This window comes from Saxophila tyrrhenica (genome assembly GCF_035928015.1).
Source record: "Saxophila tyrrhenica strain CCFEE 5935 chromosome Unknown scaffold_11, whole genome shotgun sequence".
NCBI lineage: Eukaryota > Fungi > Ascomycota > Dothideomycetes > Mycosphaerellales > Extremaceae > Saxophila > Saxophila tyrrhenica.
Genome location: NW_027041743.1, coordinates 138501 through 158935, shown reverse-complemented (window position 1 = coordinate 158935; position 20435 = coordinate 138501). Strand labels below are relative to the sequence as shown.

Genomic DNA, 20435 nt, shown 5'->3' with positions numbered 1-20435 from the left:
CGCACCTTTCATAGAGTGTAAAACCGATCACCAAAGTCTCCCAGCCCTGGGACAATGTAGCTGTTGAGACAGGTAAGCATACGACAGTGCAAGAATTGGAAGCAGGCTTACTTCTTCTCATCCAGACCCTGGTCCACGAACGCCGTGACAATCCGTAATTTTGGATACTTCTTGGAGAAGTTCGCTGCACCCTCCGGAGAGGCGATGAGATTGAGGAAGAGTATCCGTTCTTCTGGAACGCCTTTCGAGCGAAGGACGTCCACAGCCATGAGCGCCGAGCCACCTGGAGCATGGTCAGCATGTTCCTTCGTCTCAAAGGGTAATGACCATACCAGTCGCCAACATGGGATCCAAAAGCAACACCCACCGATCCTTGACATCCTCCGGCAATTTGTCATAAAACAACCTAGGCTTACTCGTCTCCTCATCCCTCTGAATTAGAATCTTGCCAATCCTGACACTCCTACAGCACTCCCGCAACGCCTGCTCCATGGCCTCACCAGCACGCATAATGGAGACGCCACAGATCTTGCCTTCGAACTTAACGCCGGCATACGTGCGTCCCACGGGCGTGGTGATGGTGTGCGGGTGCACGGGCAGGTGGTTGAGAGCTTCTTCGACGAGCAGGCGGTTGATGCGGTTGCTGTAGAAGATGAAGTCTGCGCGGCTGGTGTTCTTGTCTCGGATCATGCTGATAGTATGCTTAGCACGGCAGGACTCGAGATATCAAGGCTCCAAGACCTACGTGAGGAGTGCTATGAGCTGCGGTGTCTGTGGGAGGATGACCACATTCTTCTGCTCGATTGTAGTTGACACCGTGGCCTCGGGTTTCTCGTCGGATGTCTTGTAGTCTGGGCCTACATGCTGGCTTGGTGCTCGCTGGAGTTCGTTGCTTTCCTGATTGGTGTTGGCCATTGTTCGGACTCGGTTTGGTAAGAATTTGCTTGATTTCTCGAGCGATAGACTCGAGTATACGCAACGAATATACTGAATTTTATCACCCAATATACATATTTCTTTTTCTGATTCACATTTGGTATACTGTGACTTGGTGGGCGAGTCGCGTGCTCGTTCCATTTACTTACCCCACATATGGCCCGGCGCGGACCTTGTCTGCCCGGAGCTTATCCAGTGTCTCCCTGAGACGCCTGCTTGTTGACGTCGCGGGCCTCACTTAGAATAGACAATTAGACTTCACTTCACTCTTCGACATTCACCGGTGACCCACCAATAAAACAAATCACAACTATAGCCACGTGCATACCACTACAGCTTACGCGCACCGCATCACACTCTCACTGGTTTCACTTGCGATTGTGTACAGAGTTCACGAGCAATCACTCGCACACACTGAGTCAACAACCATGATCACCTCTCACACTTTACGGTAACGCCAGCCGTCCTCTACCGCCGCGAAACGCACAATGGCTACGACATCGACACTCCAAGCGCCCAAGCGTAAGAAGCTGGTATACGGAAAGTTGAGCAAGCCCGGTTACAGCGCGTCCAACTTCTTCGACGACGAGGACGAACTCACGACTTCGAAGCCCACCATTGGGAGCCGCGCGACGGTGAAGGAGTCATATACGGTTCAAAAGACTGAGGCCAAGGCTCACCCAGTGAAGCCACCCAAGCAACCGGCAAAACAGAGGGACCCGTTCGATATCCCGTCGTCTGAAGATGAGGCTGCGGAAGTGCCGTCGGTAGCACCGCCAAAGTACAAGCCTGCCCTGGTGGATGATAGGCAACGCGGTCACTATGCATCTTGGGAAAGGAAAGAAACAAACGGCGCGCAGCGGAATGGCAATGGGCGGGTGGGGAAGGCCGGCAAACCTGCAAGCCCCGACGCTCAGCTGAGACGTGAGCTCGCAGGGGCGACAAAATCGCCTGAGGCCAATGCAAATACTGCACGATCGGCAGAAAGCGTGTCACCTGCTGCGAGCAAAGCTAGTGCTGTCTCGCCTTCAAGTGATACTGCTGGTCGAAAGGCAACGAGCGCTGCAGCACGCCTAGCCGCACGCAAGAGGCTGGCTGAAAACAACGGATCCCAGAGTGCCGAAGAGAGCTCACACCTTGGTCTCTCTGTGCCAAAGCGCGGCGGTTATACTGTGAAGAGCTCAGAAGAAACACCACGGAAGCGAGCAAGAACGGAGTCAGCCGGTAGGGCGGATGACAACGACATTGCGATGGATGATGCGCCTGTATCGCCTCCTACGGAACTCAACGCCGTCAGTGAGAAGAATGCAGATGTCGCAGAGTCAAACGTCTACGACTTCCCAGACTCCAGCGAGGATGAGAGAGTGAGCGCAAAGCCTGCAGTACCACGACAAAGTGCGAAGACAAACGCCAGACGCGGCAAGCTCACAAGGTACTCCCGCACAACGCCACGCAAGGGCCTCTCAGCTCCTGGACGTCTGGCCGAAATGATAGCTACTGATACCGATACTACTGAAGCTCCTACCAGATCACCTTCTGTGCCGAGTCGCAACTCCACTCCTCACCAACCCTCGACACCTCCCTCAGCGGGTCCAGGCAGCCCGGAGGCAGCTAGAAGAGCCGTCACAGCTGTGACACCGAAGCAAGCAAACCTTTGGAACAGTCTGCTGCCCAGCGACCCAATTGCTCCATCACCCAGTGCGCTGGCAATCAAGGATCTCAGCATTTCTGGCTCTCGGCGCACCAGTAGGAAACCGTCTTCACCGCGCTTGACGAAGTCCCAGTCTGATGCGCCGCGAAGCCGGACGAGGCTTGTAGATCGACTCAAAGCATCGGTCATGGACTCAGAGAGCGATCTGAGCGAGGATAGTGAGGACGAGATTGAAGTCGCGGACAGCGAGATGACAGACCAGCCCTCGGTTTCTAAACTACCCAAAGCCGCACAGCCGCCGAAGATCCAGCGGCAGACATCTTATTCGCAGAGTCAGTCTCAGACAGCAGTCACCGGACCTAAGATCACTTACTCTAGCATGCGGTCGTACCTGCCGGAAGACAATATGGAAGCTGATCTCATGCTCGGCCTTGATGACGAGCCGCCGCCTCCAGCAGCGGCCACGAAGCGTACAATTTCAAGCCAGACCCAAAAGTCTGCTTTCGATTTTGATGACAGCGAAGATGATGAGGGTCCAGGCAAAATGCGGTCGATTCACGAGCTGCGCGCATCTGGAAGCAATGCTCGAGGTATGGGCGACATTGACGACCTTCTGGACGACATCGCAAAGCACAGTGTTGCCCAAAGAGGGATGAGGCGGACAGCGATTACTAGTCTCGCCGCTAGACTCATGGACAAGTCGTTCAAGAGTCGCTTTGTCGGCCAGAGCTGCGAATCACGACTGGCAGCAGAGTGCGGAGCTTGTCCGGATGCTATCGCAGACTTCCTCCTCGCGTCTTGCGTCGCTTTGCTTCTGGATACGAATTCTCCAGAGCATGTCGTCCGGTCGTTCCAAGATGCCGAGATCGTGGTCTGGTTGACCATGCGCTTGTCAAGCGAGACACCCATGGCCAAGCTTGCGAAGGACCGAAAGAACAATATGTCGAAGTCAGCACAGACCTCGCTACTGGAGTTCTCGGAGAGGCTGCGGACGCACACAGCTCTTTGGCATGAGAATGTGCCTGCCATAGTGACGCCACGGCTTGTCTCGCTTCGAGCACTGGACCTGCTGGTGCGCGCTTTGAGGCGCATAGGCGACAGATCTGAGTTACTCGGCGAAAAACAGCTGCAGACGATCCTCCCGGACAGCAGCGACGCGAAGGACCAGGCATATCATCTGGAATTGGCTCTAGCCGTATCCGTTCTGGAGTCGCTGTCTACGGCAGCGGTAACACTGGAGTGGCCTACAGAAGTCGTTGAAGAGATCAGTAAGATCTTACCAACTCTTAACGCCACTTCCACCATGCTCCGCGATACACGGTTCCTTGCCCTTCGACTTTGCCTCAACCTCACAAACGAAAACGCCAGGAATTGCGAGCTTCTTTCCAAGAGCGACAACGGATCGACCACAACATATCTGTTACAATCCATCCAAAAAGGCTTCGGCAATTTGGGGCATGAGGAAGATGCGCAGAAGAAGAGCATTGTTCTAGACTTCCTCGTCCTTGCTCTCGGCATCATGATCAACCTCAGCGAGCACAGCAATGAAGCTCGAACGCAGGCTATCTCGGAGCCAGAACTTCTCGATTCTCTCCTCAGCATCTTCCAGTTCGGCCAACGACATATGCTAGAAGCCGAATCAGAAGAGGAGTCCATCGCCAACGTCACCTTCGGCTACCTCGCCGTAATGCTCGCGAACCTCTGTCAAAGCAAAGATGCGAGAATCTTCATCGCCTCAAAGCTCCCAGGCCAGAATCTGCGCATGCTGGTAGACGCCGTGGAAGAGTTCGTAGCGCACCACCAAAAAGTCGACACGCTGAACTTCGAAGGCGAAGAAGGGAAGGAAGTCTGGGGCGCCTTTACCGCGAAGCTAAAGGTAGTGCTAGGGAGGTTGAAGGAGGTGGAGGCAGGTGGATGAGGAGTTGAAGTCATATAGATTACGATTGTTCCGAACCTTTTGTTTGCATAATACCCGGACTGTAAGGCGCCATTTTCGGGGGTGGACATATCTGTAGAGAATGAAACATAAGGTACCTCCTCAACTGCCGTCACGTCGACTCGTCACTTTCATCATCGTTACAACTCGTTCCTGACAAGGCTGCATGGTACCACCAGCAATCTACCCACGATAACCATCCCGCCCCCATGTCCCACTGTCCGAAACGCCGTCCCACGCAGCACCGCATCTTCCACGCACCCCGTGACATCCCAACCCAGAACTTTTCTCCCAATTTCCCCCCAAAACACCTTCCCAAACAACCACCTCGCACAATCACATGTCAGCGACGCCGGGCAACTCAAATAAATCCCATCATCCCTACAGCCTTGAACTCTCCTCCGGGCGACGAGATGATTGGATTGGACCACTCAGCCTGCTCTCTCGCGTAATGGAAACCCTGCTTTTCGGACGAGTCAGGCAACGTCACCGGCTTGCTCTTGACCGCTGGTTGCACTCTTTTGGGGTGTGGAAGAATGGGTTGGTTCGGCTCGTCGCCCCCCTCGTGGCAAGTGAGTTTTATGGTTCTGTGTCTCTGAGGTGAAGGCAAAAGGTTTGGAGTGGTGTTCATCACTTCTTCCACAGGGAAGTAAAATGAACGGGGTGGTATAAATCCAGAGAGACTACGACGCAGCGCAGCGCATACCGATCTGCCGCTGGACTACACAGGCAAGAGCTTACGGAGCCTTGACGCAAGAAACGTGCCCCTTCGAGAGTACATGTACTTGGTCATATCGATCTCGAGATCTGCCTCGCCTTATACTTTGGGACTACAGCAAAGGACTACCTTTCGAGTCTATACTCCACTATTCGTTGACAACCCTCCTACATCCCTTCCTCTCTCCATACCACACCATTCATACCACTTGCGCTGCGAGCGCTCGACTTCCAATCATTAACACATCCAAGGACAGCAACACCCGCCCGCCATCATGCCTCCGCAACAGAAACAGCGCAAAATGGCCATCGTAGGCAGCAGATCCGTCGGTACTCCTCCCCCCCTCCCCTCGCCCCTCGCCTTTCAAACCCCACTAACCCTAGAACGTGGTGGTGGTCCAGGCAAATCCTCCCTCACAGTCCAATACGTCGACGGCCACTTCGTCGACTCCTACTACCCGACGGTCGAAAACACCTTCTCCAAAGTGATCCGGCACAAGAACCACGACTTCGCCGTCGAGATCATCGATACAGCGGGACAAGACGAGTACACCATCCTCAATAGCAAGCATTTCATCGGGATACATGGGTATATGGTGGTGTATAGCGTGGCGAGCAAGCAGAGTTTCGAGATGGTGCGGATTATTCGGGATAAGATATTGAATCATACTGTACGTATGCGCCCATGTCCTTATGCCAGCGGTGAGAGAGAGTGGGTCGCTGACAGCGACGGGTAATTGTGGCAGGGCGCCGACGCAGTCCCCATCATGGTCGTAGCGAACAAATCCGACCTCCGCCCCGAACAGCGGCAGGTCTCGCTTGCCGACGGCCGCAAGCTCGCCGAAGAACTCGGCTGCGGGTTCGTCGAGGCCTCCGCACGGTACAACGAGAACGTCAGCAAAGCCTTCGAAGGCATGATCGTGGAGATTGAAAAGGGCCAGGAGGCTGGACAGCCGAAGGAGGGGAATAGCAAATGTGTGGTGATGTAGGATGTCTTCAAGAGAAGGATGAAGCAGAAGTTGGGGCTGCGACCGAGGGAGTGGAAGCCGCAGGGGTGGGACTTCATACCGGGACATCGGTGCGCGCGGAGGAGGAGCGTCATGAGGGGCGGCGGCGGTTGGTCGGGGAGGAGTGGGAGGAGACCGGGGGGGAAGTTTAGGCCCGGTACAACAATGAAAGGAAGGCTGGGGTGAACAAGATACTGGGCGAGAGGGGGGTGGTCAGGCCGGAGACGTCGTTCCCGACGCAATACGGGGACGTCGCTGGCGCGGAGAACGTCGACTTGAGAGATATGGTGCGTCCGACGAATCACTGGTGAGGGAGGGGCCTTTTACGATGGGAGGCGTTGGCGGGGAATCTAAGCGGTTCGTGTATGAGAGCGTTTGTGAGCGATATCAAGTTTTTCGTGAGTGGGTATGAGGTTCGAGGGGGATAGACATATCACGGCCGAACAATTCGTCCTTTTTCCAGGGCACAGTCAAGCACTGTATCTTGCTGAAGGTTGTGAAACGATTTTTGACCGATTTAGAGATACAGATGCCAGTCCCAAGGTATCATACAACAGCAAAGAGAAGCGACGAGCTTTCCATCCCTCGCCACGAAACTCCACTCCAGCGCCGGGTGCGAGCACCGCTCGCTCTATGCGTCTATTCCAAACAATACTGCAATGTTCTTGCCAACTCTTCGTCGCCGCACTAGACTTCGCCCATACTCACACTACGACTTCAGCGAATCCCGCATACTCTGCGAACTCGCGCTCGTCGTCGTCGGCAGAATCCCTCCACCCCCTTGTCCCTTGTTCTGCTGCTCCTTCTGCCAAATCTTACTCACCGTATACACAATCCCGCTCACAAAGCCCACAAAAATCGCCCCCACCTTCGGCACCGTCACGGGGTCCCCGAAGAACATCAGCCCGGAGATCGCGATCGGCAGTTTGTTCAGTGAGCCGACCATGGAGTACGTGGTGGAGGAGGTGACGCGCATGCAGTTGGCGGAGGCGTAGGAGATGAGGATGCTGGAGAGGCCGGTGAAGATCATGGCGCCGATGAGGTAGGAGCGCTGCTCGGGGGGGAAGTTGAGGGCGAGGTTGGCGGGGGACCAGTTTTCGAGGAAGAGGGAGCCGATGAGGAGGACGGGGAGGGAGAGGAGGTTGTTGTAGAACATGGCTGGGTAATTGTTAGTATAGAGGATGGGACAGGGTGGGGAGGAGGGGGGGAAAAGGCTCACTGTCAAAGTCCTTGAAGTTGGTGAGCTTGATGCGCTTGCGCATGCCGAGGGTAAAGGAGGCGGTGCAGAGGCAGTTCATCAGCATCCACATGTATCCCGCGTTCAGCGTCGAGATCTGCTCCGCTGCCTCGCCAGTCATGGCGTCGCCGCCGTAGGATTCAAGGACGTGCTGGATGTCTGCCCACGCTGCAATGACACTGCTCATGATCATGAGACCGAAACTGAGCAGTGCCATGCCCGTCACGCTGCCTCCGAACCATAGCACCTCGCCGTACGCAATCAAGATGATTGTCAGGTTCTTGAAGATGGTGTATACGGGTATACTGAGGAACTGGAGCGCTTTTGTGGAGGTGTAGATCATGCCGATGAGGAGGAGGGAGATGGGGAACCATTTCTTCGCCTGGCCGCTTTCGAAGTCTCGGAAGGAGATGAAGCCGGTTGCTTTGGCGGTCGTGATGGCTGTTAAGCAGACGGCCGACTGTATCGTGTCGTTAGCATCTCGAGTCCTCTCGATTTGTGCTCTAGAAGTGCCCTACCTGTACAGCGAGTAGGAAACAGTTGAGGTTGAAATCATGCCCGTTGACGACAAACTTGTTGGCGACAGTCATGAGGATGCTGCTGCCGCAATAGGTGAGAATCGAGACGACAGGGTTGTTGGCCAACTGCGCGACTGGAGCAGACGACATTGCGGGCTGCGGTCTGGGAGCGGCGTCGAAGTGGTGGCCGTTGGGCTGTTTGTCTTCCAATTCAATGATCGCGTCGCCCCGTCTCTTCTCATCGGCCATGGAAAAGTAGTGCTCGGCGGTGTTGGAGGAGGGGGATGGAGAGGCAAGGGAGGCAGGTCTCCAGGGACGGGCGGGGCCGAGGGAGGATGCGACGCCGACGAAGGTGGTAATGCTGGGCGAGTGGTGCGCCTTGCGCCGGTCGAGGATGGAAGAAGTGTCACAGAGGGAGAGGGCGAGGGGGGAAGTCGCACGAGAGTACAGAGACCCAAGACCCTGTCTGTCTGTCTGCAACTGTCGTCGTCGTCTCCCAGAAAATCCACTCCACGAGAAGGGACAGCCAATCACCGTCGAGGCACACGCAATGCTTCCTCTTCAGCCTTAATTCTTTAACTCGAGTCGGGAGAAATGAACGATTGCTTTGAACGAAGAGGCAAAAGAGAGTGACTACTATACCGTCGAGAAGGAGAACTGGTGATAGCTGACCTTCTCCTGACCGCAAGATACAGTTCGCCTTATCAAAAGTTCAGGCCACCGCCGTCGCTAGCCCCGCCGACCATTGGAAAGCATCCTCGACACGAACCTAATACGTGCAAACGATAATCAACGCGTTCGATATCTCGCTTCAGCATACTAGTCTCTGCTATACTGAGACTTTGTGAGACACTCGCGGACCCGGCTCAACAGATTATCGCTCCAGAAACAAAGGACTTGTCGACAACATGGCCACCATCGACCCAGCAGTCGCCCGCGTGCTCGACCGCCAGAAACCCGGCCACGACAGCGACGACGAAGACGCACTCATAGCCGAACTCGAGGACGACTCCAACGAGGTCTCTGCTCTCCGCGAAAAGCGTCTCGAGCAGCTACACGCCGAAATGACGCGCGCCCGCGAGATGAAATCCACCGCCCACGGCACCTACCTGGAAATTAAATCCGAAAAGGAGTTAATGGACATCACCACCTCCACCCACCTCTCCGTCGTGCACTTCATGAAACCCGACTTCCACCGCTGCGGCATCATGGACGCCAAACTCGCCACCCTCGCGGAAAAGCACTTCGACACGCGTTTCGTAAGTATCAACGTCGAGAACGCGCCGTGGTTGGTCGTGAAGCTGGAGATCCAGGTGTTGCCGTGCGTGATTGCGTTTGTGGACGGGGTGGGCGTGGATCGGGTGATTGGGTTCGAGGGGGTGGGGAGAAGGGCGGATGGCATTACGGCGGGGGAGTTGGAGGGACGGTTGTTGGGGTGTGGGGTGTTGGTGAGGAAGAAGATGGGGAAGGGGGAGGGGGAGGGGAGGAGGGTGGTGAGGGAGACGGAGGAGGAGGAGGAGGGGTGGGATGATGATGAGTGGGAGTGATTGATTGACTTCAAACTGGTCGGCTTCGAAGGGCACGGAAGCCACGCCAAGCCAGTCCTTTAGCCGTCACATTACGGAGCTTCGTCCCGGTTACGATATGCCGCTGGCTGCGATCGAAAGCATATGTTGTTGACGACAACCGCTGCAATAAGTTTTGAACCCAGCATTCGCCTGTTCCCGGCCCACGTCCGCCGGCCCGGATCCTCCTCGGATCATGACTCTGGCTGAGAATTATGAGGACACAGCACCCGTCCGTCCGCACAGCTCCATCGCTTATGTCTAACCTGCACTGGGTGACGTTTGAAGGAAAAATGGGTGGGCCACCGCTGAGGCATTTATCAACAAGCCGCGGGACTGCCCGCGAAGCATGAACAGTGGTGACTTCAGCGCTACCAGTGTTGCAGCGACACTGGTTGGACGAGCATCGCTCTTCGCCCTCTTGATGCAGACCAAGCATCGACAAGCATCAACGGCTTACTCGGCGACCACTTTACTGATCCTCTTCGGATGTCCAACCGAGCGGGTGCGTCTACATATATCGATGGCGCAAGCGCTACTGCTCATGTTTCGTACGCTCGAACGGCGCACACCTCATCGGAGTTGAATTGACATGCCGAGGAGATGCTCGTAGAGTACGACTGGCTCTAACAACCCAGGCCGCGTCAGATGGACGTTGAAGCAGGTATAATCATCCATGTAGCAGGCTCATATCTACTTCGCACTTCACTCGTTCGCAACGCCTGTGCCCCGTCTGCGATCTCCCTCCCTCACGCACTAACCCCGTGCCTTCCTAAATGACAGCTCCAGCAACCCACCCCATCCTCACACGACCTCTACCGTCGAAACACCTCCTCCCCAACCATGCCAGCAAAACACCTCATCCTCCTAATCCTCTCCATAAACGCCTACGTACCTCTCCCATCCCCCCTTCCCGTCCACCCCACTAACCCCCTCCCTCCCCGCAGATCCTCCTCTACATCCTCGCCACCCTCCTCTCCTCCCTCCTCGGCTACCTCGCCGCCACCCTCCTCATCCTTCTCCTGCGAATCCTCCTCGGCCCCGCGCGCTTGATAGCCTACCGCGACCACCTCGAACTCATCCGCGGGCTCTGCGTTTTGACGTGCGCGGGGGGTTATTTGTTAGTGCCGATAGGCCTGTTACTGGTGCATTTGGCTGGGGGGTTGCCGGAGGGGATTGATGGGGTTGGGTGGAGCGTGGGGATTGCTGTGTTCGGGTATGTTCATTTCTCGATCGGAACAGGGAAGGGGGAGCTTCGCTGACGATCGGTAGGGTGTTGGTTTTTGCGGCGTTTTGTGTGGTTGGGGCTGGGGTTGTTGTATTGGTTGTTTGGGCGGGTTGGAAGGGGAGGGGGTGGTGGAGGGGATGTTTTGAGGATGGGGAAGAGGAAGGGGAGGAGAGGTGGTTGTTGAAGGGGTGTAGACGGGGCTCGTATGGGAGAGAGAGGAGGAATGACTTGGAGGCGGGTCCTGGAGAGGCAATGGTGAATGGAAGGGGCAGAATGGATAGTCTCGTTGGAGAGGAGGAAGATGAGCCTGCGGTGCCGGATCCCACCGGGATCAAGCTGAGGCTGCTGTCTTCGATTCGAGATATGGATTTTCGGCGAATGCGGCAGGGTCCTGTGCGGTAGGCCCGTCGACAATTCTTGAAGGCCGCTCTGTATCGATCTCCCGGGTCTCACACTTCTTCCAGGTCTTTGACCTTTGTGCCAGGTGGATCTCTGCTTGCCTCTATCAGGAGATACCAGCTTAATGGCCACGGAAACGAGAAGCTGCCGGAGAGACTCAATTAATCGTTTTGATCTTGTCTTTGTCTCCCCGGTGGTCATTCCTTGTCGACAAACAACCTACAAAAGACCTACCTCCTTGCCATCTCTGCTTCTCCAACCTCCACCACTACCACCACGATATACTGACCCTCTACATTCACCATATATCCATAAGATTGCGAAGGGTCATCCAGGTGGCCTGTGCGTTCCCTCCAGCTTGCACAACTTCCTCGTTCGGACGATCAGCTGATTGCCGGCCAACCAGAAGGCCTCTCTTTTCGGAATGGAAGCGTACATTCACCGCGCTAGCAGAGGCTAGCAGAGGAGCTAGAAGCCTCTGGGCCTGGTCCGAGCTGGTATTTTCTGCTATATGATCTTCCATTTCTTCCCCGTTGCGATGTACCACAACCTTGACCTTCCTCCTTCACCACCCTCCCTTACCTCCCCTCACCATGGCCGCCGCAGCAGCACCGGGCGGCAACCAGCCTCCAGGCGACGGCAACAACAAGAAGCCCTTCAGCCACGGCAACGACGACCGCGCGGACGTGAGCGACAGCGAGAGCCAGAGCGATACAGGTGAATATATCGGCAACAAGCAGGGCAGGTCCAGCACCACCAAGATGAAATGGACCCGCGACAACGTCGAGAAGCTGCTGTACTTCGGCATGGGCAAGACTCTGAGCGGGAAGGATTTCAAGAAGATCGCTGAGACCTTCAAGGGTGAATTTTGCCTTCTCCCAGACCTGCTTAGAAGATCTGCTAACGTATTCGCCTCCAGAGAATCCGAGCGCGAAGGCCATCCAGGAGAAGTACCAGAAGCTCCGCCAGCAACTAAAGGCTCAACAAAACTGCGAGTAAGTAAGGCATAGTCCTGTCAGCTGTACCTCTTCTCCGATGTGCTAACAGACTTCTCGTAGAGCTCGAGAACCCGACAAACACCTTTCGCGGCGCCTTTCCGGAGGAGAACGTCTCCCATGAGCTCATCGCAGAGTACCTCCGCACGAACAACCTCACCGCCGACGACATCCGTGCGGTGGCCAACCTCATGGAGTTGAGTGATGAGAATGCGACCCTTGCGCAGAGTGCTCCTGCCACCTCGAGCACTCCCGCCACTTCAAGCACCCCAGTCACTCGCCCCGCTTCCCGCTCCACTCGCTCCACTCGCCCGTCCAGCCGCCGAAGCAACACTCTCCTTGACTACGACAACGCGGCAGTCCAGGCAATGCGGGACCAAATCAACGCAGAGCGGGAGCGGGCGCAGCGTGCTCGGGACGATGCTGAGGTTCTCCGTCGCCTTCGCGAGCAGGACAGGGAGAGGGCCGAAGAGAGTGAGGAGGAGGATGGTGACGGCGAGGGGGAGTAGGGTCGTGTTCCCTGACACTTCTCGATCCGAGCATCTGCTGCCCAGTGGTGGCTTGTAGTGCTTGTATGGGGTGTTGCTGTTGTAGAGAGCTCTGTATGCTGGCAGTGGGCAGGTGTTTGGGCTGGACCTGAATCGCCAAGTTCTGTCGGCACGGTGCGATCACATGTCTGTTTGTGCGTCTGAAGCGGGCGTTCCGGGATGTGGCTTCAGATACCCTAAATGCATCAAGACTTGCTTTCAACTCTCTTGTCACTTACTATTAGGATTACTCATGCTCAGGTGGCGTAAGCATGTCGCTAGGAGGAGGCTTATGTGAATGAAGTCCCTCCCGGGCAAGGCTAACACAAAGGTCTAGAGAAGCCTCTCCGTAAGACGCGCAATGGAAAGGCTCGTGAGGACAGTGATGAGGCCGCGAGCAGTGATATCGAGCAAGCAGAAGACGAGCTGGGAGTAAGCCCTGGCCACTTCTCTGAGTTGGCATCTGGTCCTGTCCGATGGCTCGTGGTGCGTTGCCTGTCTTTCGTGCTGGCGGAGAAGACGCTCTCGGGCTGCGCCTAAGCTGCGCCTTTCAACGTGGAATCACATGCCGTTCGGGGGCTTTGGAGCAGGCGTGCCATATGTGTTTGAGGTACCCTAAGTTGAAGCACTTCCACTCACTCTCTTGTCGTTTCTGATGAGCGTTGCCTGGACTTGCATGTGAGAGGCGATTGGAGGCTGATGATTCCGCCTCTCGCACCTGTGATCACCACTTGCATGGTCTATTGCTGCTTACTCGACAACTGTCATACATATACGTACGGTGATCGTCCAGGAGTGGACGAAGAGAGTCAAGTCAACCGATGGTGAGGTTTAGCTGGGCTGGTCCGTGCGCTCAAGATCAGGACCTCAGTCCATACACCAGACAATTCAATGAACTCAAGGACAACGATGAAGCCAACACCGTCATGATGAAGAAGAGGAGGGTCTCTTGGAATGATACATGAACCATGGCACTGGACTCAACGAGCGGGTATGCCGCCGGAGCGCAGGACGACACGGCCCTACCCATCTTCGACGTCCAGAAGGTCCAGCTCCGTTTCGATATATCCGCCGAGTTTGTTGCAGCTCAAGTAGCGAACAACGTCCTCATACTTGCCCTCTCGACTGGCCGCATACTCCGCTTCGATCTCGACAATGCCGAAGACATCGACGACATCGACCTGCCGAAACGACCGGCAGAGATTGGGGTCATCCGGAAGCTGTTCCTCGATCCCAGTGCAAGCCATTTGATCATGAGCACTGCACTGGGAGAGAACTACTACTTGCATACTCAGTCCCGGCAGCCCAAGGCATTGTCGAGACTGAAGGGCGTACAGATCGAATGCATTGCTTGGAATCCTTCGCTGCCAACAGCTTCGACACGAGAGATCTTAGTGGGAGCTGCGGATGGCAATATCTACGAGACATACATTGAACCGAGCACGGAATTCTACAGAAGGGAGGAGAAGTACATCAAGAACGTTTTCAACCCTCAAGATGGCGCCATTACGGGGTTGTATACGGATGTGCTGTCTTCAAGACCAGACACTCGGCGAATGGTGGTCACGACGCAGCACAGGCTGCTACACTTTGCTGGACGGACAAGTAGGCAGGGACACGAAGGGAGCGGGTCAATATATTCCAAGCTCTTCGAAGCTGAAACGCCCAGTGTTCACGAAATTGACAGAACGCAAGCCAGAGTCCCTTCATCATTAGCGATATCCCCAGACCCTCCGGAAGCAGCTCCCGCTCGGACAGGCGACGGCGAAGAGCCGAGGGCGTACGCATGGCTTAATGCGGACGGCGTTTTCAACGGCAAGCTTCACACTTCTTCTGAGCTGTCAACGCTTGGTCGCGAGATACTCCGCGAGTCACGAATGTTGCCTCAGACGAAACTGCCACCGGTACAGACATCAAGTGGCCGCAACCGTGCCCAGCAGCCTCCCATAGGCTCGATGATACTTACGCAGTTCCATATCCTAGCACTGGTGGAGGGCAAGCTGACTGCGGTCAATCGCCTAGATGAAAGTGTAGTGTACAGCCAGCAGATACTAGAGCAGAACACTCCAAACTTGGGCCTGTTCTCGGATCATCAGAAGAACACGTACTGGCTGTTCACATCAAACGAGATCTTCGAGGTCGTGGTGACCGAAGAGGCTCGTGATGTGTGGCGGATCCTCCTACAGCAAGGCCAATTCGAAGCAGCACAGAAGTATGCAAAGACCTCTGAGCAGAAAGATGCTGTTGCATCAAGGACTGGTGACCATTTGATGTCCCAAGGCAAATTCGACGAAGCCGCAACTGTATTGGGACGAAGCACAAAGTCCTTCGAAGATGTCGCACTCACTTTCATCGACAACGACCAGCAAGATGCGCTGCGGAAGTACCTCATCACGAAGCTGTCCAATTTGAAGCGAAGCTCTGCCATGCAACGAACAATGGTCGCGTGCTGGCTAATCGAGCTGTACATGGCGAAGCTGGACCAGCTGGACGACACTATCTCCACCAAAGCAGATCTTGGTACAAACGGAACTGGCAACACTGGACAGTCAAACGAACGACAGCTTGCGCAGATCCGCAGAGAGTTTCAGGACTTCTGCAGAAAGTACAAAACAGACTTGGACAGCAAGACTGTGTATGAGATCATCAGCTCTCATGGCCGAGAGGAGGAGCTGCTACATTTCGCCAATGTCTCAGAAGACTACAACTATGTTCTGTCGTACTGGGTGCAACGAGAGCGCTGGGATGAGGCAATGGCTGTGTTGAAGAAGCAGACCGAGCCGGAGATGTTCTACAAGTACTGCACCGTCTTAATGGCACACACGCCTGTCGACCTTGTCGAGGTTCTGATGCGGCAACCAGCGTTGGAAGCGAAGAGATTGATACCCGCCCTGCTCAACTACAACAAGACCATCGGGACGAGCGTGCCGCTTTCGCAGAACCAAGCCGTACGGTATCTGCAGTTCTGCATCAACCACAGCCATTCCACGGAACCAGCAGTTCACAACACCCTCATCTCACTCTGTGCCTCCAATCCTACCAAGGACGAATCCACCCTCCTCACCTACCTACAAACACAATCCCAAGCCCAAGAGCAAAACTACGATGCCGACTTCGCCCTCCGCCTCTGCATCGCCCACCAGCGCGTCCAATCATGCGTCCACATCTACACCACAATGAAACAGTACGCCTCCGCCGTCGACCTCGCCCTCAAATACGACGAAGTCGAGGTCGCCGCCACCGTCGCCGACAGCCGCGACATCGACACCGCCCTCCGAAAACGCCTCTGGCTGAAAGTCGCCAAAAAGGTCATCGGCCGCGAGAAAGGCATCAAATCCGCTATCGAGTTCCTGAAGCGCTGCGAACTCCTGCGCATCGAAGACCTCATCCCCTTCTTCCCCGACTTTGTCATCATCGACGACTTCAAGGAGGAAATCTGCGCTGCGCTGGAAGACTACAGCCGGCGTATCGACGAGCTGAAGACGGAGATGGATGAATCGGCGAGCACGGCGGAGCATATAAAATCCGACATCAAGGCTCTCGACCAGCGGTACGCTATTGTGGAGCCAGGCGAGCGATGCTGGAAATGTCGACTTCCGCTGCTGATGCGGCAGTTCTTTGTGTTTCCCTGCCAGCACGCTTTCCACGCGGATTGCTTGGGGGAGATGGTGATGAGCATGGCGGGGCTTGGGAAGGGCAAGCGGATCCGTGAGTTGCAGAGGGAGATTGGGAGAGGGGTGGCTTTGGGGAAGAGGAGGGAGGGGATGGTGAGGGAACTAGATGGGTTGGTGGCGGGAGCGTGTGTGTTGTGTAGTGAGATGGCGGTGAAGTTGGTGGATGAGCCGTTTGTTACCAAGGATGATGATCGGGAGGCGTGGGCGATTTGAAGGGAGGAGGGGGATGTTTGGTGGTGAGGTTGGTACTGAGAAATGATACCCCTGGTTCTGCGCATGTGACGCTGGTGCCGCGTGCTGGATGTGGTGACGACTGCTTGTTTGCTGCTTGACGAAGCTGTACAACAGTCGGTGTTGACAGCAAGTGTCTTGCAGTAGGGAATCTCGAAATCTCGAAACCTTGCACGACCCACTACTTTCACGACCAGCGCCTCTTGCTCGCTGGCTTGTCCAATGCAGCCGTCGACCATCATCTTCCTCTCGATCCTGGCGGCAGCAGCTTTCCTCATTCTCTGCTGGGCCGTCCTCCACTGCTACCAAATGCCTTACCAGAATCTCAACGATCCCGCTTCCAGCGAAGAGAGCACAGACCAAGCAGAGTACCGGCGATCGGTCAGGATGCGAAACCAACAGCGACTCGCTGCGTTGCTCTGGCGGAGCCAAGGGCACTGATAGTGTTGCGAGGACGCACCGGTGGGGTCCCGCGAGCGTTTGCCTTGGGGATGGCCGAAATGCAGACAGAACCCTGAAGCTTGGCGATGCTCGACGTACGTTGGACGCTGTCGCTGGCATCTACTCTCGCCTGGCTCATGGCTCTTATCAAGCACCTACTAAGCCTTTGGGCTCCTCAAGACGCCGAGCTCCCGCTTCCGCACATCTCTTCATCATCATCTCCTGGAACTCGATCAGGTCTACACGCACACTGCTCGCCCGTCGACGCAGACAAAGCGTAGCCACAGCGCTGCTCTTACTCTTACCAGCGAGCGATATCTCAACCACGAGACGCGATCCATCCCAGTCCTTCGAAAATTCGCCTAGCCAGTTCCCAATCCCTCCTCTCAGCACAATCGACCTGCGTGAGTCGCCGTCCCGGACTCGAAGACCGACGTCAGCATCCACGTTGCGCTCTTAAGGCTGGCTTCAAAGGTACGCGCCAGTCCGGCAGTGTGGTGCGTCACTTCACGACCCTGGTCGTTTCCTGTAATTCCGGCGGCAGTCGGTGTACAAGGAAGCGTACCGTAGCGTCCGTGCAAGCGAGCGGGCTTAATAGAGTGAAGTTGTGAGCCAAGTATGTAGGCAACAAGTCGTCGCGTCCGCTGGGTAAACGTGTCCACCACCTCCAAGCCAACGCGTCCACTGTAGCGTAGAGTGGCCATACTCAAGCATGAGAATGCAGAAAACGAACATCGGAAACACGATCACGTTTAAAAAAGATAGAAAAGGCACAACTCTCAAGCGCAATTCTCTTCGATAACTCCACACGTTGCTGAGCAGCTCCGCCAGACAGACAGACCTAGCCGTTCCCCCATGGGAATCTAACTTCACACACACTCAGTCCAGTAGTCATTGGTATAAACTCCCAGCAGCAGCAACAGCAAGCACGCCACGCCCAATCCATGCTCGGCCTTGTCAAAAAATCCATCCATTGCAGGATAGACCAGACAGACAGAACACGTGATCTGTCCAGTCCGTCCTTGCAGAAAAACTTTCGCCTCTTCGCTGCTTGCTTTGCACCCAGGAAAAAACATCATCACACTCTCGTTGCAGGGCAGGGACAGTGTATCACATCCCAGCATCCGCATCGCATTTCATTTCATTTGCATCCCTTCCGCCTCCTGTCCAGTCCTGTCATGTCACTCCTGAAAAGATTTTTGGCCCTCATTTTCGTGGGCTCTCTCTTCTCCTGCATCTCAAGACGCCAGAAACGCCCGTGGTCAAGAATTCCAAGCCAATTATGCATGCCGCTGCGTTCAAGTCGTGATGGGGTTTGTTGTAGCTCATTGCTCGTAAATGGCTAGGAATGGATTTTGTGCTTCGCGTTTGTCGTGAGGGGACAGTCTCAGTCCAAGCGAGCCATCATCTGGTCCTTCGTCAACGGGCGGAGATTGTCGATGTCGAGCCCCTTGGCGGCGAGCGTGGGCTTGATGTGCGCGGGGACGAGCTGGTAGTTCATCTGGGGCGCGATGGAGAGTTCTGTGAAAAGGTCAGAAAGGGGCAAATCGAGCGAGAAGAAAATGAAGACTTCACAAACCGTGATGGGAGAAGTCAAAGAGCACAGGGAGCTCCTTGCTGCCGCCATTGGTGTGGCGAGAGTCCGGCAAACGCGTGTTCGGATCCCGCAGCTCGTCGAAGAATGGATGCACCATCGCGTCGATCGCCGACAGCCTCTGCGTAGGTGTGTACTCGAGCAGTCGCGAGATCAGGTCGATCGCGTTCGGATCCGCCTTACGGAACACCTGAGATCGCATGAGCTTCGAAGCCGAGCCATTCTCGGCGCCATCTTTCCCTACCTTGCTAAACGGATGCGGCTTGATCTGCGGGAACTTGTGCTCCATGTAGTTGGGGTTCATGGTGCGGATCTGATCGCGCGTCGGCGTCCCGAGGACCTTGATAATCTCCACGAGCTGGTCGATGCCCGACTCTCCCGGGAAGAGCGGCTGCCCAAGCATCAACTCCGCCATGACGCAGCCAGTGGACCAGACATCTGGAAATTGTCAGTTTTCATCACTCAAATTTCAAAATTCAGGCTTCACATACCAATCTTGGTCGTGTAGTTGGTCGCGCCGAAGATGAGCTCCGGAGCACGGTAATACCGCGAGCAGATGTACGACACGTTGGGCTCGTTCTCCACCAGGATTTTCGCACTGCCAAAGTCGCACAGCTTGAGGATGCCGGAGGCCGGATCGAGGAGCAGATTCTGCGGCTTGATGTCTCGGTGGCAGATGCCTTGGGAGTGGATGTAGGCGAGGGAGCGGAAGAGCTGGTAGATGTAGAGCTTGACCTCGAGGATCGGCATGGTCGTCTTCATCTTATTAAAGTGGCGCGACGCACGGTAGACGGTCTCGGGCACAAACTCGAGGACCAGGTTCAGGTATACCTCATCTTTCTGCGCTGCCATCAGCGCTGTCTGCACACCCATGTGGTTGTCGAGTTCTCTAACCCTGTCTCCGTTGGAGTAGTAGAATGCCTTGAGCTCGACGATGTTCGGGTGGCGCACGATGCGCATGATCTGCAGTTCTCTGTTCTGGAGAGGGTCGACGTCAGGATCACGTGCCATGCATAAACGTTTTCTCTTGCCCGGGACCTACCTTGAATCGCTTGTCCTGCAGCACCCGCTTGATGGCCGCGTCTTCACCCGAAGGCGACAGCTTGGTCTGGAAGACGACGCCGAAACTGCCGTTGCCCACTATCTTACACTGGGTGTACTGCATCTCCTTGGTTTCCCCCGTCAGGCCATCCTGCACCTTCTCGCGAATCACCTCTGTAGTATGTGTCAGCTCACTCTGCCATCGCTTGCATATTTGTATTGTGGGAGCTCATACCACCCATGCGTAGGCCACCGAAGGCCGAAGGTCGCGAACTCATGCTGGCGGAGAGTCACGCGCTACCGCGTGGACGGCGGGGATATCTTCAAAAGGTGGTGTCGCAAACGGGTCTTGAAATTGGCGCGGATGAAGTCCGTGGTGGGCGAGAGGTAGGTGAGGAGGTGTGGTGGTGAGGTGGTCGTGTCGTGGTGCGGGTGCGAGGCGCAAGCTGTCGGATTACGAGCGCGCGTGATGGGGGTGTGCAGGTGACTGGCGGCTGACTTGGATGCTTTGGTCAGTGGAAGGCGCGACGTGAGTAAGTGAGGCAGTCGCGGGACTGCTGGCTTCAGGCGACGGCAATGACGGAGTGAGCGACACTCGGAGCAGAGTGGGTGTCTGAGCGTGAAGTGGAAGTGCAAGTGGTGTGGGCGGAGTGGTGGAGTGAAGTCAGGTCGAGGTTGCGGGGCTGCTGCCGGATTTCATTCAATTCGACCCCAAGACAGCTCAAATGGCGGGAGAAT

The 20435-nt window shown here is 55.7% G+C and overlaps 8 protein-coding genes across 8 annotated transcripts; 5 read left to right on the top strand and 3 right to left on the bottom strand.

The window, feature by feature from the left end:
- Positions 1–8: 8 nt before the first annotated feature.
- On the bottom strand, positions 9–915 carry FUR1 (Uracil phosphoribosyltransferase, synthesizes UMP from uracil; the record flags this gene model as incomplete). The annotated part of the gene is made up of 4 exons (XM_064804333.1): positions 9–60; positions 112–283; positions 333–691; positions 746–915. The coding sequence occupies 4 exons, from the start codon at positions 913–915 to the stop codon at positions 9–11; spliced, it is 753 nt and encodes a 250-aa protein (XP_064657103.1).
- A 509-nt stretch (positions 916–1424) lies between these two features.
- On the top strand, positions 1425–4505 carry LTR77_007095 (uncharacterized protein; the record flags this gene model as incomplete). Its single annotated transcript, XM_064804332.1, has 1 exon — positions 1425–4505. One exon carries the CDS (start codon positions 1425–1427, stop codon positions 4503–4505), a length of 3081 nt encoding a protein of 1026 aa, XP_064657102.1.
- A 1010-nt stretch (positions 4506–5515) lies between these two features.
- RHB1 (GTP-binding protein) lies at positions 5516–6229 on the top strand (the record flags this gene model as incomplete). The annotated part of the gene is made up of 2 exons (XM_064804331.1): positions 5516–5911; positions 5987–6229. The coding sequence occupies 2 exons, from the start codon at positions 5516–5518 to the stop codon at positions 6227–6229; spliced, it is 639 nt and encodes a 212-aa protein (XP_064657101.1).
- Positions 6230–6956: 727 nt separating this feature from the next.
- On the bottom strand, positions 6957–8251 carry VRG4 (GDP-mannose transporter into the lumen of the Golgi; the record flags this gene model as incomplete). Its single annotated transcript, XM_064804330.1, has 3 exons — positions 6957–7405; positions 7467–7944; positions 8003–8251. The coding sequence occupies 3 exons, from the start codon at positions 8249–8251 to the stop codon at positions 6957–6959; spliced, it is 1176 nt and encodes a 391-aa protein (XP_064657100.1).
- Positions 8252–8910: 659 nt separating this feature from the next.
- On the top strand, positions 8911–9549 carry LTR77_007092 (uncharacterized protein; the record flags this gene model as incomplete). The annotated part of the gene is made up of 1 exon (XM_064804329.1): positions 8911–9549. One exon carries the CDS (start codon positions 8911–8913, stop codon positions 9547–9549), a length of 639 nt encoding a protein of 212 aa, XP_064657099.1.
- A 2238-nt stretch (positions 9550–11787) lies between these two features.
- LTR77_007091 (uncharacterized protein) lies at positions 11788–12698 on the top strand (the record flags this gene model as incomplete). Its single annotated transcript, XM_064804328.1, has 3 exons — positions 11788–12055; positions 12114–12189; positions 12242–12698. 3 exons carry the CDS (start codon positions 11788–11790, stop codon positions 12696–12698), a joined length of 801 nt encoding a protein of 266 aa, XP_064657098.1.
- A 986-nt stretch (positions 12699–13684) lies between these two features.
- On the top strand, positions 13685–16603 carry PEP3 (tethering complex subunit; the record flags this gene model as incomplete). Its single annotated transcript, XM_064804327.1, has 1 exon — positions 13685–16603. One exon carries the CDS (start codon positions 13685–13687, stop codon positions 16601–16603), a length of 2919 nt encoding a protein of 972 aa, XP_064657097.1.
- Positions 16604–18449: 1846 nt separating this feature from the next.
- On the bottom strand, positions 18450–19975 carry gsk3 (glycogen synthase kinase 3; the record flags this gene model as incomplete). Its single annotated transcript, XM_064804326.1, has 7 exons — positions 18450–18583; positions 18642–18846; positions 18901–19094; positions 19148–19496; positions 19551–19634; positions 19699–19871; positions 19933–19975. 7 exons carry the CDS (start codon positions 19973–19975, stop codon positions 18450–18452), a joined length of 1182 nt encoding a protein of 393 aa, XP_064657096.1.
- Positions 19976–20435: the final 460 nt, after the last annotated feature.